At 41.2% G+C, this 21,252-nt stretch overlaps 1 protein-coding gene across 2 annotated transcripts; it reads left to right on the top strand.

Annotated features, from left to right (window-relative positions):
• The first annotated feature begins 1,252 nt into the window (after nt 1-1,252).
• itchb (itchy E3 ubiquitin protein ligase b) lies at nt 1,253-20,825 on the top strand. 2 transcript variants are annotated; one of them, XM_027288970.1, is made up of 24 exons: nt 1,253-1,458; nt 4,330-4,418; nt 5,055-5,196; nt 6,846-6,970; nt 9,375-9,509; nt 9,668-9,713; nt 9,794-9,975; nt 10,356-10,602; nt 11,258-11,353; nt 12,441-12,615; nt 12,945-13,014; nt 14,342-14,426; nt 14,552-14,680; nt 15,661-15,733; nt 16,152-16,223; nt 16,527-16,615; nt 17,016-17,175; nt 17,285-17,418; nt 18,182-18,322; nt 18,526-18,646; nt 18,834-18,938; nt 19,278-19,374; nt 19,568-19,640; nt 20,102-20,825. In XM_027288970.1, exons 2-24 carry the CDS (start codon nt 4,352-4,354, stop codon nt 20,199-20,201), a joined length of 2,664 nt encoding a protein of 887 aa, XP_027144771.1. In that variant the 5' UTR covers nt 1,253-1,458; nt 4,330-4,351; the 3' UTR covers nt 20,202-20,825. The 2 variants fall into 2 exon arrangements, with proteins under 2 accessions (XP_027144771.1, XP_027144772.1); XM_027288971.1 differs by lacking the exons at nt 1,253-1,458; nt 5,055-5,196.
• Nucleotides 20,826-21,252: the final 427 nt, after the last annotated feature.

The following is a 21,252-nucleotide window of genomic DNA, read 5'->3' as shown; positions in this document are numbered from 1 at the left end:
AGCCTTTATTTTGGCGGTGAGGGATATTGATGTCACCCTGCTCCTCTGTAGGTCTAACTTCAAAAAGCTGCAGTTAAAATAATAATTATCACACTTCAGCTACGTCATTGTTTCATAAAAGCAGCTGGCACAAAACAAATATCAACAAGATGTTTAAGAGATGACACAGATGTGTGCTGAAATTGTTTTATTTAACCACAATAGAAAAAAAAATCCTAATCAAGCCATTTTTGAACAATCTGCTCTCAGCTGAGTTTTCTGTAAATTGTGATGTAACTTTTTACATGTTATGAAACACACATGAGAAAAATATTATTGTTACAATCATTTTTAGCTGACGTCGTCCTGAGTTCAGTGCACAAGTGCAACAGCGCCATCTGCTGTTTGTAGTTGGTGACCGTTCAACACCAGCAACAGTAAAAAACATCCGATAACAGGAATGTATAATTCCATTAACCTTATGTAATAACACGTTAAATACCAACTATATGCTTAGTTGATGCTGCCTTTACGTGCTGCTGGAAAGGTATCGGCTCAGGGCAGCTGGGCTTTATGAGTAAACGAGTTTATTTATGTAATTTTATTAGGTTTTAAATTACTTTGAGTGGAGAGTTATCAAGTCAAGTGATGCAAAAAACAACAACAACTCAGCTGTGTGCAATGGATAACAATAATCGAGATTTGATCAATTACGCAATCGTTTCACTGATTAGTGCTTTTATTTATCCGTTCGTGTGCCTTACATCACAAATGCTCTCACTTATGCTGCATTTTATGATTTTGTGTCATTCACTTAAACAGTCCTGTAGACAGAGTTTATTTCATTTTGTGACAAGCTTTTACATCATGTTGCTTAGGATTTCATATTTTTCCAATTGTTTTTTTAGCCAATAAAAAAACAGCAAGAGTGCAGTAAGTCCAATGTCATAATGCCCTTGCAACATTGTGAATCACATACTGACAGCACCATATAATCAGGGAAACAATATGACAGTATGAACACAGCATTCATGACTTGAACTTGAACTTGAAAACCACTTGTTATTGCTTCTCTTGGCTGAAAGCTGCTTTCAAACTACATTTCAGAGAGGCTGTGCCTCTCTCGGCGATGAATGAGATTTGCTGCATGATCCATTCAGTTTTTTTTTTTTATCTATTTCATATTATTGCAACCAAGGTCCCTAAATGCATCAGCATGTTTACTGGTCGCCCATTGGTCCATCCTGCTCCAACTCTGGTCCAATCACAGCGCAGAGGGGGCAGACGCGTTAAGCCAGCCCCGCCCCCCTCCACCTTGTTTCGGTCACGTGACGCGAGCCTACGAAGATGGTGGAAGTTTCGTCTTCCCCGAAGTGAAGCCCCCCCCGACTGAAACCAAAACATCCCGCACTCCGAGGGCTGCGAGTCCACTGCAGCGGTGCCGGTTTGGTTTGACAGTCCCCCGCCTTTGGAGACCGGGTGAGTGACAGAAGTGTCAGTTAACAGCTCTTTCACCGGGAGGTGTTTGTGTGTTTTCGTAGCCGCCAGCCAGCCATGATGATGATGACACCAGCTAGTAGTAGGCTAGCAGCGGCTAGCCGGGCTGGGGACGGCGGCGGGCTGTCACAGCCGGCGGCCAGCTGACATTCAACACGTACTCAGCAACTCCGGTGACCACACCGCCACTTTGAACACACACACACACACTTGTGTGTGTCGGCGTAGTTCATGAAGCTACCGAGGATCCTCACAGCGCGGCTAACTTGTGTTAGCATTAGCTCGTTATCCCAGTTGGATTAAATTATGTAATGACATGTGTTAGCTGAACGGTAAACGCTTTAAACCAGGAGACACGGTTTGCTGGAAATAAAGGTGGTTAGGGTTTGTTTTTTTTTGCGCTCTTTGGGGAAAAGTTACGAGCTTTGTTTAGCACGAAATACGAGTAGAAAACAGTAGAAGCCGCTCCTCTTTACGACACTTCTGAGGCAGTAATACATATAAAAAATGCAGCGCTGTTTCTTCAGGTGAGCTGAGCGAGTCGGACACATTTTGCTTTCTGGAAGCAGCTTCCGGCTTTTCCACTGTTCCCAACAACAACAACTCTCCTCACCGCACACTTTGCTCCTCTTAGAAACCGAAACAAAGAAGGCAAGAGACAGCGTCTGTCTTTTTCTGTCACAGTCGTCAGTCATCTGAAACTTTGCCATTGTGTTGTTTGTTGTCCTCCTCTGTCACTGTTGTTCACTTACAGGCGGGATCAAGTGTTTTGGAGGCTGGCTGCTCTTTTCCTGTCTGTTGTCTTGGGTGGTTTTGACTCTTAGGGGAAATGTGTCGACTATTAATAAATCCATCAGATCTCCAACATGATTGTAAAAAAACCCAATCATGGATGTTAATTAAAAATGACAGTGTCTTCCTCTAAGCATGAATTTTTCTGTTATTTCCTCCAAGCGTTGTAATTGAATAACCTGTTTGTCGCTTTATCTTATAATCATCATGCTGAAATAATGTTTGGGCCATTGTTTTGTGCGCTTAGTCATAGTGTAAATAGTTATCTATAATGATTGTTCTCAAAAACACACCTGAAGCCTCCAGCCTAAGAGGCGTAGACGTGTATTTTGATGTTTTTCAGGTGCACAACACCCTATGACAGAGCGCAGAGTTTAATATTCAGCCAATGGCCTCATCTACGAAACGCGGTCAGCCTGCTCGCGAAGCTGCAGAGTCAGCAGTCGCAATTAATTATTGACGGAGACAAAAGCAGTAGCCAAAGTGAAAGTTTACCCAGGAGCTCCTCTCTTTTTCCTGCTCTGCCATGCGCACTCACACTGGACACAGATAAGACAGACAGAGGAGCATGCATTATTCAGCGATGCGTCGCGATAATGGACCAGAATCGAGGAAGGATCACAGGGCCTGACACCCCGTGTTCCCCTGTCTCTTTGATTGACACATTTGTCAGTGATGCAGCTTAGTTGTCATCAGATTTTTTAGATTTCATATCTGTTAACATGACTTTTTTTGTCACTGTGAAGCAAACATTAGTCCTATATCACTGGTGTTTGCCCTCTGTGGTAAGCTGGTGTAGCTGCATAATGATGAGCAGGTGGATTGTTACAATGCAAGGTAAATATTTATTGTTGTTGTGTATTACGATAGATGTGCGTGTTGCTCTCAGACACCGAGCGGGGACATCGGCACAGGTCGGATTTTGGAGTCGGTTTGCAGAACACAGGCTTGACCTTTGTCTCCTTTTACTGCCCAAAATGATGGTGTCACTTCTGTGTGTGCGTGTGTGTGTGTGTTTCACATGGCGATCTGACAAGTAACTCTAACAGAGTGGCCACTGTGACTCAGCCTGTTCTCTTTTTGACATTATAAAGTTTAAACAGTACAGCACTTTTTTTCAAGAAACAACTTAAGAGCATTTGATGTCATCGAAAATTGTAAGTGCAGTATTAGTATTTCATATATATCTGAGGGCTACATGCAATATTATGGAGGCTTGTTGTACTTGTGTATTTGGATAATTCTTGTACAGTGATAAAGCTGGGAAAGATGGTTTTATTTTCAGGCTTCAAGTTTCAGAGTCTATTTGCAGAATAAGGCAAAAATGGAATATAATATGTTTTCATCACTGTGTAATCACCTGAAATAGGAACTGTTACCTTTTTAGAATGAGCCTTTATATCTACAGACACTGTGGGTTCTCTTCCACGGAGCTTGCAATTTTGAACCACCATGTTTCTGCTGGAGCCCAGAATAGACAAACCGAACGCTGGCTTTATGCGAAACGAGGGGGTTGCAATCCGCAACTACACTGCTAGATGCCACTAAATCCTACATAGTGCTGGTGTTTCAAGCCAAAACAGATGAAAGCGATTGTGCACAGTCAAGTCAAGTCATGAATACAGGGCACAAAGCAAGGGCACATATGGTGAGTGCACAAAAGGTCAGGTCGAGGCAACAAGAAGGCCATAATTGTATGTCAGTCATGTAGGAAACAATAGGAGATATTTACACTGTTCATGATTTGCCTGAAAGTCTTCATTGTCAGCCTCTAACAGCGACTCGCTGATTGTTATTCAGTCATTATGTGAGTGTCGACCCAAACTTGATTATTAAGACCAAGTTCCTTGCTGGAAAAAACGGACAGTAAATAAAGTTAAAATGTCATTGTGCCTAGTGATGATATTGTTTTCCTACAAATATACATCGTTATTATAAAGATGGGGCTGCATTGTGTTTTTTTCTGTTTGTTTTTTGTTTTTTTAATGATCTCCTTTGTTGCTGTATATTAGTGGGTAACCAATTTGTCACCACACTAATGATGTGTTGTCCGTGCTGCAGGCCTTCATCCCAGCCCTATGTCATGGCCACTGTCGCCAAGTCGGGCACTTCCAACGGTTACCCTATGAAAGCACAGCTACAAATCATTGGTAAGTCTCCAGCCTTGATCAGAGTGAGGTTGTTTGATTCAAGGTTTCACCACTTCTGGTAAAAAAAATACCATTAAATGCTTTATTTTTGTGTTAAACAAGGTTAAAAATAATAGTAAACAATATAATTTATACATGGCAATGAATGAATGCTGGCTGAGTTCCATTTTAGCTGCTTCAGTTTCAGGGTCCTGCTATTGTGCATGCCGGCTCACTGTCACACTGTCATGGCTTACTGGGTCACTTGAGTAGAACAGAGCAACCGTTCATGTCCTTAGTAACACCTGTTCTTCTCTTACCGTGACACAAAATGTCTGCTGTGATGAAGGCAGAACTTTCTGTCTCGCCTTTTGTGTTTGTCCATCACTGCATCACCAGACATTTTGAGCTAGTCAGTACCGCCGCCTCCCCAGCTAAATACATTTTGCACTGGTTTTAATTTCAACTGGTAAAACCAGATTTGATTGCAGTCATGTTCCCCTGACCTGTTTTTTTTTTTCATTAAAAATGTCTGCTATTTATATATGAACACAGTTTTGTGTTCCTGAATTTTTGTTTTCCTTTTCCTCTTTCTTTCTGCACCAACATGACTGACTGTTTCCTGCATGATCCCCTCTCCCTGTCTCTCTGTTTCAGTGCTATCAGCAAAACTAAAAGAGAACAAGAAAAACTGGTTTGGTCCCAGTCCCTATGTGGAAGTGACAGTGAATGGCCAGTCCAAGAAAACAGAGAAATGCAACAACACCCACAGCCCCAAATGGAAACAGCCGCTCACTGTGTGAGTCAAAGTCTTGCCGAGATTATCAGACGCATGTGACATTTGATCACACTCATGACAATCAGAACTTTTATTATTCTGCCCCAGCCAGACTCGTCAAGTAGTATTTAAAATGCAGATGTTTGGTCTGTTTTACTGCCTGCAAGCTGGGATTTCTAATGTTTATTGTGTTAAATGTCACCTGGTATTCCAAGAAGCTCAAAACAACATGAGCTGTTGTTTGCAAAACTTCTTTTTTAGGTTTGACTGTTGTTTGTGCACACATTGTTTTACATTTTATGTTTGACCTCTGAGTGTGTCAGTGCATTTTGCACTTAAAATATTCATGTAGCACTTGTTAAATTATAGACCGTTCAGGTAACTAAAACTGCTGCCCTTTGGCCACTGGCCATTATTGATGCAGTAAGCCGTTGCACTACTTCACATGTTTTAAGCTTATTGAACTACTACTTATGGTGCCGGGTAAAGAACAGCTCAACTCGAACATTCATGTGTGAATTAATAAAATCAGTTATTTGTGGGTTCGGCTTTGGGGGAAGAAGAATATCTTACTTACTGCTGACGAGCATTGTACATCAAAACTTTCTTAGTAAACTGTCCTGTCCTGGAGCAGTTTCTTCAAAGCACACACAAATAGACTTCCTTATAACCGTCTAAAATTGCTGGCATAGCATATGATCTTGATCAAGGCGTCTTGCCTGCAGCGGTTTTCTTTCCAAATGAGTCACCGAGATCAGGAAGGGTTTTCTCAGCACTTCACCTCAGAGAGGTGTGTACAGTTTAAAAAACAGATATGCTATCTCCAAGTGCTTCTCACCTACAAGGAAAATGTTACATAGTGGTGAGAGTGTGTGTCCGGTTCAGGAACAGGAATCCTGTTTCTAAACATATACTGTACACTCGGTGCACTCTCACCACTTGACTCCCTGCAGTCCAACATATTCACACCTCAGATGTCCTCTTAATTTTAGCCTGTCCAGGATTCTCTGCTGGGCACAGCGGCCTTCTTAAAATAGTTCTCCTACAGTTTCCCTCGGACCCACGGGGGCAAAGCTATTACATAACAAGTGTTTACTATGGGATGTAATCGGATCTGAGCCCATGTGTCCACAAATGTGTTTCTTTTCCTGGGGTCGCTGAGGGTGCTAGCTAAACAAGTCACTCGTTGTCCCTGAATAGCATCTGAACTTTATTATCCGTGGGCCGCTTTGTGACTTGTGCTGCACACACAGCCACAGTGGCTGCTGGACTGCAAACTATCTGCTGCTTTCACCTTATTTTAACCTGTGAAATGGGTCTTTCTAAAGAACCTTCAAACAGCAGCAGTTTGATACAGGCAAAAATAAACGCTCAGATAACTGGATGCAGGCAGCCAGGTGGTGGAAGATGACATCAAGCCACCTTTGTTCTCATTTTGTAAATTGTTTTTAAGGTAGTAGCAGATTACCAGAATCCTGCCAAAAAAAAGAGTAAATCAGTGAAAGGTTACTGAGCTTGAAACTGTGATTGGTAAAAAGTCCTGATAGTTGCACCCTCCGGGGGCCTTTCTGACACTAGATCCTCAGGGAAAAAGGGCGAAACACCGCTCTTTATGTCCCCCCAAAATATCAATGCATTGCACATTTCAATGGAACTGTTTGTCTCAACAGGATCGTGACACCGTTCAGCAAACTGGTGTTTCGAGTGTGGAGCCACCAGACCCTCAAGTCAGACGTGCTGCTGGGCATGGCCACGCTGGACGTCAGCGACACGCTCAAGTCCAACGACATGAAAAGTGAGTGTATGACACAGACGCACGCACCCACACTTTTCTTTTCACTCCATACTATTGACTTCTTTCACAATACGAACCAGCTTCCTCATGATATCCTGTTTGTGTGTGTGGGGGTGTCTGTTATGCAAAAAAAAATCACTGAATCGACACATTTGGTGTTAAGTTTAGAGATGTGTAATAAGTGTGTATTTGAGTAGATTACGGTTGTCTAAAGTATCTCCTTTTCTGACACCAGATTCGATAGTATCAAAGTTATTAAGAAGCAGATGGGTCACAATCTCTTTTGCCGTGCAGGCTACCGATCACACAGGGACACACAAAGAGAGAGATGTGATCTGGTATTATGTTGAAGACACAAATGCAGTGTTTATTTTTGAAAGCACCAATCAGGTAACGCAACAGTTAAAACACCTAGTTGGCTTGATATTCTTCGTTACCAGGCTGGTTTCGACTGGCCACATTATCACACATAATCGTCCTTCACAAGAAGCTCAATCGCTGCTGTGGAAAAAAAAAATTACTACTGTTCCTGTTTGATACAGCGGGAGAGAAATCGAGCGAGGCGAGGCAGGCCGCTGTGTGTCAGGCAGAGGTGTGGGTGTGTTTGTGTGGAGAAAAGAAAACAGAAAACAAAGTGAGCAAACATGTCTGAAGATTCTCAGTCAGCCAGCTCATAGTATCTGCTGAAGATAATTGAAGGTTACTGGAGGCAACTGGACTTGCTTAATTATTATTATTTTTTTACATTTTAAGTAAGCACATAACCTTCAACAGATACAAAGTGAGCAGAGTAAAGCTTGTGAGTAAACACTAAAAAAGGTGGATTAAAATGAATTTAAATTAAATTAGAATGAAAATTGCGACATGATAAATAATCTACTAGAAATATGTATTCAAATACAATATAAAACCCACCTCACTCATTCTGTGGAAAACACAATGGAACTGGTCCTCAGTATGTATCAGCACTGTGTGTGCAGGACTATTAAATATAAAGAGACGTATCAAGTATCATATATTTAATACTAAAATTGTACCAAAATTCTGCTATTGTGACAACTTTCGGATAGACAGCGTATTTCTACTGTTTAGCACTACATTGTATACAAAATATCTGTATACACAAACATTCCTCATACATCTTTCTTTGTTTAGTTACATTTTTAATCTGTCATCTATATTCAAGCATTTTTTTAAACCTTTTTAATCGTGATTTTAAAAACTACTGGGTGAAACCAGTTTAAGCTGTACTGACTTTTCTCCAAAGTGAGATTAATGCTGTGAGGCATGACTAGACTAACTAGACCTTGATCTCAGAGGCCTGCATTGCTTCCATGAAGACGTGGTGTCGTGTCAGATTGTAAAAATGTCATCATGAGGTCAAGTGGGTAAATCTCGTGTGGCTCAGAGCTGGAGTGTCGTGTGAAACTGTGTGCTATGAATTCAAAGAGTATTTTTTACAATTTTTGTGGAAAATGGAATGTTTATTATGTCATGTTCATCCAAGATTATGTTTATTTTCTATATTCTAATTTGTCATTTGTCAGTTTGTTGTTTGATTTGAATTCCTGTCCATGAATCTTTTGTCTGCTTATCTATTTCAAAACTGCTATTGCAGCTGTAAAATGCATCATTTCCTGCACACACAGAGGTCTTATCTGGTATCTATGTGGTGTGGTACAGGTTGGTACAACTGTGTTCCAGCTGTCAAACAAAAATATAGAACACTTTGAAGATATCAAAGCCTCTATCAACAACCCTAAAATAGTGTTTTCAAAAGCATTTTCAGATGTGCTTAGAGTAAAAATTTAAAAAAAGACACTCCACTAAAAAATGTTGAAGCAGGCTGTTGTTGTTTTTCTCCCTGGTAGGTTTGTGGCCTGTTTATCTTTTGATTTGTTTCTCATAAAGACTCCATTCACTCCCCATGCGTGGTCATTTTTTATGCATGGACCCTGTCCAGCTGTGCTAATGACAGAACTCTGGGCATGAATCCCATGGCAAGAAGCTGATTGATGTTCCATGTCAGAGCCGTATAATACAAAATGATCCCCATAAGTTTATCATAAAAAAAGACTCGTAGAGTTGAACATGCTCTGTGTTTTTTACAAATGAGCAATAACATTCAGCCTGAACAGGAGCAGCACGTCTAATCTTGTTTTTCTCATTTAGTCTCAATTTAGTGTAATTTAAAGTCAAACAGAGCCAAGCTAAAGGCTGCTTTTATGGTTATACAGTTGGTTGTTTTTTTCTTCACGTAAATAATTCCTTATGAATGGCCACTGCATATCGCTGCTTTGACTTTGATGAAATTTAAAGGGATGATGTATCTTGTCACTGATTGGCTCAATGGATGCCTGCATCATTAACATCATAACCATCTTGTATATTTGTCTCAACGTAGTCTCTGAAGTGGTGCAGACCTTACAGCTGTGCGCAGACAGAGACCAGTCCGATGTGGTCGGAGATCTCTCTGTCTGCCTGGACGGCATGACCGTCGACCCCGAGATGTTTGCCACGGCTGAGGCCGACCATCACAGTGAGTCACAGCGGAGATACAAGCCAGATGCACACGTGTTTGACTATTTTCAAGTCGCTCAAAATGGCAGGAAAACTGGAAATGAGCAAATTTTAGAAGTTTCTGTTCTGTAAGTTTCATTTTTTAGCTGATGTCATTTATCTTTGTTTTTTCTTCAGGTAAATTAAACGGGGAATCACAACCAAATGGGGAACATGCCATAAGGTACAGTATCTTCTTCAGTCACATTTCACTAGTGTCGCCTTTCTGCTTTATTTACCCTCGTCCACCCTCCCTCGTCACAGACCGAGTCGGGACAGCTCTCCAGCTGTGGACAGTGCAGAGCACAGGTCTTCTCCCAGTGGCCGGAGGTCAGCGACCAACACAGGGTCTCCCTCTGTGTCATCAGGTGGCTCGAGGCCTCTTCGACCACCCAGGCCCTCCAGACCTCCTCCTCCAACCCCCCGCAGACCCACCTCTTCACCAGGTCAGACATTTACTCATGTCTTTCAACTAAGAACAAAAGGCAAACAAAGGTCAGGTGCTCTTCTGTCTACACAGGCTGAACTCTGAAACATTTACTCTGAGGCTAAATTGAGGGTTGGGCCATCACGACTCAAATACAATGACATTTCTTTGAAACCAGTTTACTTCAATGAGGCAACACTCGGGAACGACACCAAAAATGAGGCTGGAATGTGTCAGTTTTAAGTCTGTTAATAGATAAATTGATCTTTCTTAAGTCTGCTGTTGTTCCTTTTTCAACTCAACACAACACAACAACACACACGCTTGATTTAAAAACTGTTCTGTTTGTGTGTGTCTGTGATCTAAAATGTAACTGTGACATTCTGATCCTTCCCTCAGCATCTTCCAGCAACGGCTCTGCACCAGCCGATGGCAGCGATGGTCAGTCGGGTTCTGATACACCAGTGCGAACACCATCCTCTGCACCCCCACCAGCCCCAGACTCAAGTCCATCAGCAGGCTCAGACAGGAACTCCACATCAGCCTCCAGCTCTGGAGCTGCAGCAACCAGACAGCCAACCAGCAGCGTCACCCCTGCTGTCACTCCCAGGGTCCCCGCTGTGAACGCTGGACCGTTGCCCCCTGGGTCAGCTCTCATTTTGTTCTTTTGAGTCTGTGTTTGGTTAAAGAATAATGAAAACAAATGTCACTAATGCAAATTACACAAGCGCTATCTGATCTTCCATATTCATTATTAGTTATTATATTGCCCAAGCCAAACAGCTGGTTATAGGTTTTACTGCTTTGTGTAATCAACAAAGAAAGAGAACAAAGACAGAACAATCATTGAAAACATGAACTTAATTAACAGAAAGGTCAAGAACAAAAAGATTGATCAGTAACTCAAAGGAGGATTAGACTGTTTCAAAGGAACTGGGTCACATTTGAGCAGAAGTAAAGTCTTTAAACTCTGAGATAACTTTTGTCCACGGCCCAAGAAAAGTACAGCGGAGATGCAAAGTTTATTGAGCATTTATCAACTCCTGAAGCCAGTCTCAAGAAAACATTGTGTCTGGCATCTAACGTTTTAACTGTGGTTGTGACTAACTCGCTCCATTGTCATTACCATAATCACTGCTCTCTTAGTGTCGTCATTGTGACGACACTTTGCACTTCATTGGCTTTTTGCTGCTGACTCATGTTGTGAGAGCCGTGTTGAATCCATAGATAAGCAACATGCTGTGCACCATTACCTCCTCTTTATGTCCTTAATTTTATTTCTGCTGTTTTTTGTGGTCTAGTTGGGAGCAGAGGGTGGATCTGAATGGCAGGCTGTATTTCGTCGATCATGTGGAAAAGAGGACAACGTGGGAACGCCCTGAACCACTGCCTGCTGGGTAAAAACTTTGATCTTTCTCTTCTTAGATACAGATTTCCTTTTTAAAGTTTAAAGGATTTGAATCTCTTAGCAGATCAAATAAAACTGTCCCCCCATCTTAAACAATGTGGTTACTGGAATACTGGCCCATGCCTTGTTTTAAGATCCTGATTATGTTATTTACATTACATGACATTCATTTAGCTGCCACTCTTATTCAACGGCACTTACAATAAGTGCATTCAACCATGTGGCAAAGCAGGACAGCAAACAGTCGTGGTTTTGTTGAGCAGTAGTTGGGCCCACCTTGTAGTCGCAGTAGCAGAGCATCGTGAACAGGCTGGGGTGTATGGTTTGACCATCTCCTGGATGTAGAATGGACCTGAGCCATCCACAGTGCAGTAGGCCACGTATCAGTGTCTCAAATTGGATTTGAGCAGTTACCGGTAGCTGGTGCATGGAGGAGTGATATCGTGTGGACGTGGAAGTACAGTAGCTGCTGTGCACCCTTCCTATGTCTGTGTTTTTGTTAGCCACATCTGTACAGAATCATCATCAGAGTTCAAAATGAATCAAGTCAAGATGCTGGCAGTAACATTTAAACAGTAAGTACTTGTGGAGTTCTAGTTAGTGACTTCAATGGTAGGGAAGAAGACTTTGATGCAAACAATCTAGGCTGCAAAATATGAGAAACATTCAAGTTAAACATAAAACTCTACAAGGCACCGTCTAACTACCTTAAAAGGAACAAGAATACCCCTGTTGCTGCCAAAATTCATCAATCATTCAATGGAATGTCACTCTGCAATGGACCTAAACTCATTTCACAGGCACTTTGTCCATGTTCCTTATTGCTGTTCGTCTGATTAAGTTTGTCTGTACAAATTCTACTTAGTAGTGAGGTGTAAAACCTGCGACTACAACAAAGACGCATTTACTTATGACCCCTGTAACATGCTCGCTGCTTATCAAAAAAAGTTTGACTGGGTTTTGTACTTTTATGTTAAGTACAAACTTATATTTAAAATCACTGTGATTTATTCATTGGTCTAAATTGTGACAGTTTTCTTTCTCTGATCGCCTACTGCTGTTTTATTTGTCTATAGCTGGGAGCGTCGTGTCGACCAGATGGGGCGGGTCTACTTTGTCGATCACATCACGCGAACCACCACATGGCAACGGCCCACAATGGAGACGGTGCGTAATTACGAGCAGTGGCAGCACCAGCGCAGCCAGCTACAGGGCGCCATGCAGCAGTTCAACCAGAGGTTCATATTCGGGGTGAGTCTCTGTCTGATGTGATACTGTGTGGGGATGTGGGAGTCAATAAACTGGAATTTGGTGACTGTGGTTGTCTGAAGCAGACTTCTGATTGTTCTGTGATGAATCAGAAGGGCGTCACCTCCATGAGAAAAATTTGAGTTTTGCAAGTTGAAATCCTCTCTAATGCTGACTGCTCAATAAATCAGTCCACACTGTAACCAGGTTACTGTTTTTTTTTCTATATGATTCTTCCCTCAACTCGATTTGTTTCTCATGCATCAAATCACAAACACAAGCACTGTAGAAACTTTGATTCCTATGTCTAATTGTGATTCTCTGCTGTGTAGGTACAAGACCAGGTCTCAGCCACTCAGAATAAGGAATTTGATCCTCTAGGGCCTCTGCCACATGGATGGGGTAAGATCTTATTTAAATACACAGACTTTTATTTTGCTTTACTAATGCGGGTTCAAGTAGTCCTCATTACCCTTCCCTGTAAGAACTGAATAATGAAGTTTGTTTAAGATTCAGTAGCTCCAACACCTGTCTGACAGCTGAAGCTGATTTCCTTTTGTAATGGTGGCCCACTTGGCCACTTGTGTAATAAATAAAATACTTGTACATACATTTCCATGTAAACCACGGTGTAGTTTAATATACAACAGGGTTAAATATAACATGTAGATACAGTAGAAATGTGATATTGCGTAAAAAGCTACATGTCACATTCTTCCAGTGTATCAAGAACAAAAATAAACAAAAAACAATCAAGCGGTCCGGCATCTGTGATTTTTCTCAATGTACTACATTTATTGCTTAATCTGTGGACTAATCTGACTATTACACAATTTCATTATCCTCTTCTGGCTGATACTGGACCTTGATCTACCACAAGGACTGCTTGCCAGCAGTAGCCTTCTACCTGTTAGCTTCTGAGCTGGCTGCTCACTTACTGTCCTGCTGTTCTACAGTGATTCATATAAAATATACAATGGTATTTGTTTTAATCATGGCAGCCACATTTACTCGGGGCAATACCCATGACAGCATATCACGCAAAGGAATATAACAAGTAAAGTAGATAGACACATATGTGGCTGTAACTCCAGTAAGGAGACTAAATAAACAAACTTATTTCAATGTTGTCCCTGATTTAACAAAGCAAGAATAAAATGAAATTACAAATAAAGTTACAAGTATCTTAGCTAAAAGGGTCTTTACAAACACAAAGTGGTTCAGAGCCTGATAAAGATTAATAAAAGTATCTGATGTGATCAGAAGACTTCAGCTTGGTTACAAGAAACTTAAGTTCAGCTGTTTTTCACTGTAAAAAGTGAATCTTCCTGTCATCTTTAGCCTTGAAGGTTATCACACACCCAACTCTCAACAAGTTACAGCTGTGAGAAAGAAACATTGCAAATTGTCGTCACAAAGCAGAGAGGGAAGCAAAATACAGTTCAGTTAAAGGGTGTTGGTGTCATGGATAAATTTGTCAGCACAGCATCTCAATTCAGATCGTAAATTAACGCAAATTTGACAGGAGCAATGTATTTCATGATTGTTTCCCACAGAGGTTTAAGCACATGTGGCCTGGCAGAAATGATAGAATCCCTCCAAACCTCAATTTTAAAAAGACTTAAACTTGATAGATGGTCAGCCTGAATTATTATTATTATTTTTTTTTTGTGCCTAGAAGTTGAATAATCGACAAATTGATTGATTGATTGCTCCCATGTCTTTTCAGAGAAGAGAACGGACTCGAATGGCAGAGTTTATTTTGTACATCACCCTACACGGACAACACAGTGGGAGGACCCACGAACACAGGGGTAAGTGTGTGTGTGTGTGTTTGCATGTGCTATGCTTGTATAAGACATAAATGTGTTTGCTGTGTCTTTTGAGGTTCTCTGAAATAACCCATCACTAAATGTTGACGTCATCTTATTTCTTTTAGGTTGCTGAACGAGAAACCACTTCCAGAGGGCTGGGAGATGAGGTTCACTGTAGATGGCATTCCGTACTTCGTAGATCACAACAGGAGAACGACCACCTACATTGACCCTCGCACTGGAAAATCCTCACTGTATGTCCTCCACTACTTTGTTTACTGCCTTCTCAGAGCCACATAACAGTATTTCTTTGTTACATTGTGAGACATCAAGTAATCTGATCCACAGATTCTTTGCAATTTCACATTGAGAAACATTATTCTTAAGTTGTTGCACTATTTCCCAGCATCCTTACTTCACAAAGACTCTCAGGGATGCTCTTTTTATTATTTTTTAATCGTGCACAATTTTCTGTTTCAGGTGAGCCGTTTCTTAGAAACAAGGAGTCTAACGTATGCTAGTTGGTTCTTCGTAAATGTTATACCTGGGATACATGTTGCTTGGTGTCACACTCAGTAGCAGTCTTTAGTCTTTCCGGCACTACTACATGCCAGAAATGAATGAGTGATGTGTGTTACGGTCACGGAGAAGTTAACTCAATACTCGTAGGGCTGGTGTCAAGACAAAATATTTAGATGATTGTAATAGGAATGTAATTGACACTTATGTTATTGAATATACCACACTTCACCTCTGTTTCAGCAGATTTTGAGTCTCTGTAATCCCTCTCTATTTTTAGAACTTGTGACGCATTATCCTGATGTGACTCATTCGTCACCTGTCTTTCGCTCTCCTGCTGTCATTCTCACAGAACAACAACTGCAGTTGATTCCTGATAATAACTTATTTGCACAACATGACTTCAGAATAATTACTTTTTGTCCCAGTGGTGGAAAAACCAGTTTGGTGAATGAGGGGGGGAATGTGAAAGAATGCAATTATGTAACAGGAGCAGTAACATACTGGTCAAATAACCTTATAACCAGAGACACGTGTGTACTATAATACTTTTTGGAAATTACATCAGCAACGGCAGAAAATAAGGCAACAAATATGAACTTAACAAAAAACATTATATACCCAGTATATTTATCGTATATACCAGTGTGGGATAACAACAAGTTAAGATATTAAAACATATTAAGAGTTTGTCTCTGCGTCTTTTCACTCACAGTGAAAATGGACCTCAGATCACTTATGTTCGAGACTTCAAGGCCAAAGTGCAATACTTCAGATTCTGGTGCCAGGTAAGAGTCATAACCCAATACTTTTTGACAGTGCACAGTGTTGTAACAATCCTTCTGTAAGTTCATGTGCCAGATGGAACTAATAAAATCTTGGGCACAATCTGTATCAGACGGTTATCGTTAAGTATGTAAATACTTGGTGAATCATAGTGCTTCTATTTAAAAGAAAAAAGAAAAAAAAGATAAAAGCAGAGACGTGGAATCATTTTTTGGCGTCTTACTCATGTTCTGACAATGCAGAAAAATGATAAACAAACTTCATCATTTTTGTTTTCATACCCATCATGTATAAACTAACATAAAGCACTAATGTTTGTGTTTGGATGACTTGTGATCCGGCAGGTGTTACCGTATCATACCCGAAAGCTCTTTTGACTGCTACTGTTAGTGCTTTTGACAATTTTCCCATTTTCTCCAGCAACTGGCAATGCCTCAACACATTAAGATCAACGTATCCAGAAAAACCCTGTTTGAAGACTCCTTCCAGCAGGTAAAGCGACACAGAGCTCACTGAACTCTGGGAAAATGTGTTTTAACACTAAAATCATTGGCTCGTTTGCTATTTAAGACGTCACACTCTAGCTGAAGTCATGGTGTCTTGATTGTACCACTTTTCTAGTGGAATTTAAACTGTGTAATCTGACTTAATGAATCAAACATGTCACATGCACCATTCTTATATCTATAGTCACCTTAACTCTCTCATACACGGGGGCTGAAACTGACATTTACAGAGGTAACACTTTTTTTCTTTTAATTACGATATGCTGTCAATACATTGTCCCTATTTTAGATAATGAGCTTCAACGCTCAAGATCTGAGAAGGAGACTATGGATAATCTTCCCTGGAGAAGAAGGCCTCGACTACGGAGGCGTTGCAAGGTAAGCTGGGAAATGGCTGCATGTGAATGGTTATAGTTGTTCTCATTGTAGCTGCATTGGTCCATCACAGTCTGAATCATTTTCTAACTTTCTGCTGCTTAATTCATTGATGATAATGCTTCTACAGCAGTCAGTTTCCTTTTTAAATGGATGATTTTTCTTACATTTTGTAACATGATATAATAATACATAATAAATGTTATAAATGTGTTCATACTCAGAGGCTGACCTGGAGTGTTCTTTATATTGGCAGATTCTTTGATGCATTTGCAGCCTTTCTTGTATAATTCCACCTCTTTTTAGTAACTTTACACTAAATTGAATGATTCCTGTGGTTTGATATGTTAGTTAACATTTAGCTGGTTCCCGTGTCTCATTTCGGTGATGTCCTTTTCTACAGGGAGTGGTTCTTCCTGCTGTCCCATGAGGTTTTGAACCCAATGTACTGCCTGTTTGAATATGCCGGTAAAGATAACTACTGTCTCCAGATCAACCCTGCCTCCTACATCAACCCTGACCACCTCAAGTATTTCAAGTTCATAGGACGCTTCATCGCCATGGTTAGTCACTTTTTATTCATTAAAAGAGCAGTTTGAGGTTTTTGTAGAGAGGATGATGTAAAATGTAATCAAACAATAACCAAGCAGTGTGTTTGTTTGTTTTTCTCAGGCTCTTTTCCACGGCAAGTTCATCGACACTGGTTTCTCGCTGCCATTTTACAAGCGTATCCTGAACAAGCCTTTGGCCCTCAAAGATCTGGAGTCAATAGACCCAGAGTTCTACAACTCCCTCATGTGGATCAAGTAAGTACACAGTTATGTGAACAGCAATTTAACAAGGGCTGTTTCACATCAGCACTGTTTGGTTCACTTTAAATGGACCAGAGTTTGTTTCCTTGGCTAGTCCAGTTCGCTTGGGCAGGTGTGAAAGCTCATCTGAACTCTGGTGCGGACCAAACAAGCAAGCAAACTCTGGTGTGCCTGAAAACGTGGGTCTCGGTCTGCTTGCAAGTAAACCCTGGTGCAGGTACGGGAAAGGAAACGGACTATCTAGCGAACCAAAGCCAATCGATGAGCCGGGTTTTCTTCTTCCTGGTCAGTGCTTGTTTTGGGCAATACCGCCCCGAAACAAGCAGCTGTTGTAGTGACAGAATTAAAACATAATTGATGGCATTAGTTGTTATACACTTGTGTATCCATGTTTATCTCAGTTTCCATAATGGTCTCGTATTTTATTCTTCGATTGAAACAAGAAGTGACACACTGGAAGCATCAGACACTTAACAACTCTCTGCTGATGTTAGTGGATGATGTAATTACTTGATGTCTCTGAGATTTCCATGAGTCACAAAATGCAAAGTCTAGTCTCGTCTTAACTCTTGACCCTTTAAGTCTGAGACAGTCTGCACAATGTTTCAGACTTCACAAGAACAGGATTATATGGAAAAACTTGACAGCTGTGCGAGTTTCTTATTTTATACTGTCTCTATATGCTAGTTCAAAACATCCTGTGCCCGCCTCAGCACCCACCCCGTATTAACAGGTGTGCTTTAACGTTGCTTTGTAGGGATAACGACATCGAGGAGTGCGGGCTGGAGATGTTCTTCTCCGTTGACAAAGAGATCCTGGGGGAAATCTCCACTCATGAGCTGAAACCAGGGGGAGGAGACATACAAGTCACAGAGGAGAACAAGGAGGAGTATATCAGGTGGGTTCTGTTTTAGATATGTTACAGTTTTTTTTTTATTTAGCCATGCAGTAGTAGTTCACTTGGTTCCACATGATATTCAGGCCAGTATGTCGTTTTTCTTTAAAATGAAGCACATGGTGAACCCGTTACTATTTTAGTGTTTTAGAGTCTGATGAGGTGGAGTGTAATATGTCTGTCTGTGTGTTTGTTCCTTTCCGCAGGCTGGTAGCAGAGTGGAGGCTGTCCAGAGGAGTGGAAGAGCAGACACAGGCTTTCTTTGAAGGCTTCAACGAGGTCCTCCCTCAGCAGTACCTGCAGTACTTTGACGCTAAAGAACTCGAGGTGCGGATGAACAGGAAACTCTTATCATTGACATGACGCATGATGTGCTAACGGATGCACTAAAGACCTGTCTGACGCCTGGGTTGTGCATAATATGCTGTAAATTGAATCTGCGTTGGAGAAGGATCAGCTTTTTTCCAACTGAATGAAATGATTCATTTATTGTTGATAACTCGTTTCCTCACAGGTGATGCTGTGCGGCATGCAGGAGATCGACCTCACAGACTGGCAAAGAAACACCATCTACAGACACTATGCTCGAAGCAGCAAACAGATCATGTGGTTCTGGCAGGTCGGTGTAAAACAGCAGTCAGCTTATTATTATTACTGTAATGTACAGAGTCATTAACATACTGTGTTGTCAGCTTTTCAATGAGAACATGTTGCAAACAAGCACGAGCAAGTAATCCAAATTATCCTTTGGATGATATTTGGATGTGGGAGTTGTACTGTGTGGTCTCTGACAAATTCAAGAAGATATGGCATCCTGTTTCAGATCACACAAGAGTAGCCTTTAGTGCACACACTGCTTTAAATTCCATAAGCAGCAACGTTTTTTTTTACTCTTTTTGTGTAGAATGTAAACATGAACATGAAAGTGTTTTAAACAACATATTTCTTCACTCTGCAGTTTATAAAGGAGATGGACAATGAGAAGAGGATGAGGCTGCTGCAGTTTGTCACCGGGACCTGTCGCCTGCCTGTAGGAGGCTTTGCCGACCTCATGGGTAATAATTACAACAATATAACCTTTCAAGTTTAAGTTTGTGTAAACCAATTCTTTATTTATGTCTGTCTCTCTTTGCCTGTCTTCTCTACTTATTCTGGCACATGTTTAACTGAGATTAGACCACTTCCAGTCCTACAGTATGATGGTGTGCGATCATTCTAGCTCCTACTGACACGCTCTTCACTTTACAGGAAGCAACGGTCCCCAGAAGTTCTGTATTGAGAAGGTGGGAAAAGAAAACTGGCTTCCTAGAAGTCACACATGGTGAGTTCAACAGCAGATTAACTCGGCGTTGATAAAACCCCTATAGCCGGGGTTCCCAACCCGCGGACCGGGGTCCGGATCCGGACCGGATCGCCATATCATCCGGACCCGAGATTAATTGTAGATTTTTTTTTTTTTTTTTTGACAGGCGAGTCTATTTCATGCCGTAACATTACTTTTCCCTATCCAAGCACTGCACTGAGCAAGCGTTGGAAGGTACCAACCAATCGTGTGAGAGTCATACTACCCATGTGATTCTATCTAGCCAATGAAATCGCCACCAATGACTAAATGCTTTAGTCAATTGGTTAGTTGTTACAAGTGGGGACCAGCCACAAGAAAATATATTTTTAATGGGTCACATCAGTCTTGCATGATTCTCATTCATGCTCATTCAGCTGTGTTATCTTGAACAATTCAAGTGTCAAGCTGAGATGTTTTTTTTAATCTTACTTTTCCAGCTTCAACAGATTGGATTTGCCACCCTACAAGAGCTACGAGCAACTAAAGGAGAAGCTGATGTTTGCCATCGAGGAGACGGAAGGCTTCGGACAGGAGTGAGAGAAAGCAGAAGTTTAAAATAACGGGAGAAGGAGTCTGAAGGGATAAAGACCACCAGTGTTCAAATCAGGGAGCCTCTTCAAAAGAAAAGAAAAAAAAAAAGGACGGCTGTTTTTCGTGTGTTTGTGCTAATGCATGCACGCACACACCTGTGTGGTACTACTATGGGTGTGTGCGTGAGACCGTTGCCTGCATGTTGACAGGATTTGCATCTACCACGTGTGCACCGCGCTCGCAGCAGGTCTCTCAGTGCCCGATTGGTACATGAAAATTTCTGCATTCTTCTAAACCAAAACACGGAAGCTGCTCCCGTCTCTCAGAATGTGCGGCAAATTTATGCATGGGATCCTGTGAAACTCACCCTCGATGACATCTCTTTAAAGGGACTGCGACAGTGTTTCCTTCCCGCGTGTGATCATGCAATGGAGGGCGACAGGTTGGCCCTGACAGAGGTTCCAGTCAAAATCTCATAACCAGAAGGGTCACAGCTTCTAATAGTAGTGTGTCTTGTTTGGGTGTCTTTGACTCCCTGATTTCTTCTTAAGTTGCTCAGCATTGAAGCATCTGCTGAATGTCAGAGCGTTGCATTTGAAGGAAGGATTGAGAGGGTGTGCTTTTAAAAAACAAAAAACAAAAAAAAACAGGGTTACGTTTCACCAAAAAGCAAACTTTGTTGCTCTTAGATTGTTTATTGCATTAGAATGAGTTTCATGGCATCATCCAAGTCACTCTCGATGTCTCACACTCCCATCTGCATCTCTACTACTAAACTGGATCTTTTTTTTTGTGATCAGTAACACATGGCAATATAAGGTGATAGCTTTGACTCTGTGAATTTCTATTTAAAAAAAAAAAGGGGGGGTGCTCTAAATTAATGTTTAAATAACAGACAATCTCTGTGTTTCAGAGGGATTCGGGAGACATGCCTAATGCAAGTAACGAGAAGAGTTTTGTATTCTCTGCTTCTATAGTATTTGATCTGTGAATCACTTAACGATTGTGAAAAGTATCGTAACCTCCATTATTTATAGTGGTGGGAAACGTGGGCAGA

This window comes from Larimichthys crocea, chromosome XV (genome assembly GCF_000972845.2).
Source record: "Larimichthys crocea isolate SSNF chromosome XV, L_crocea_2.0, whole genome shotgun sequence".
NCBI lineage: Eukaryota > Metazoa > Chordata > Actinopteri > Sciaenidae > Larimichthys > Larimichthys crocea.
This window is presented reverse-complemented; position numbering and strand designations above follow the sequence as displayed.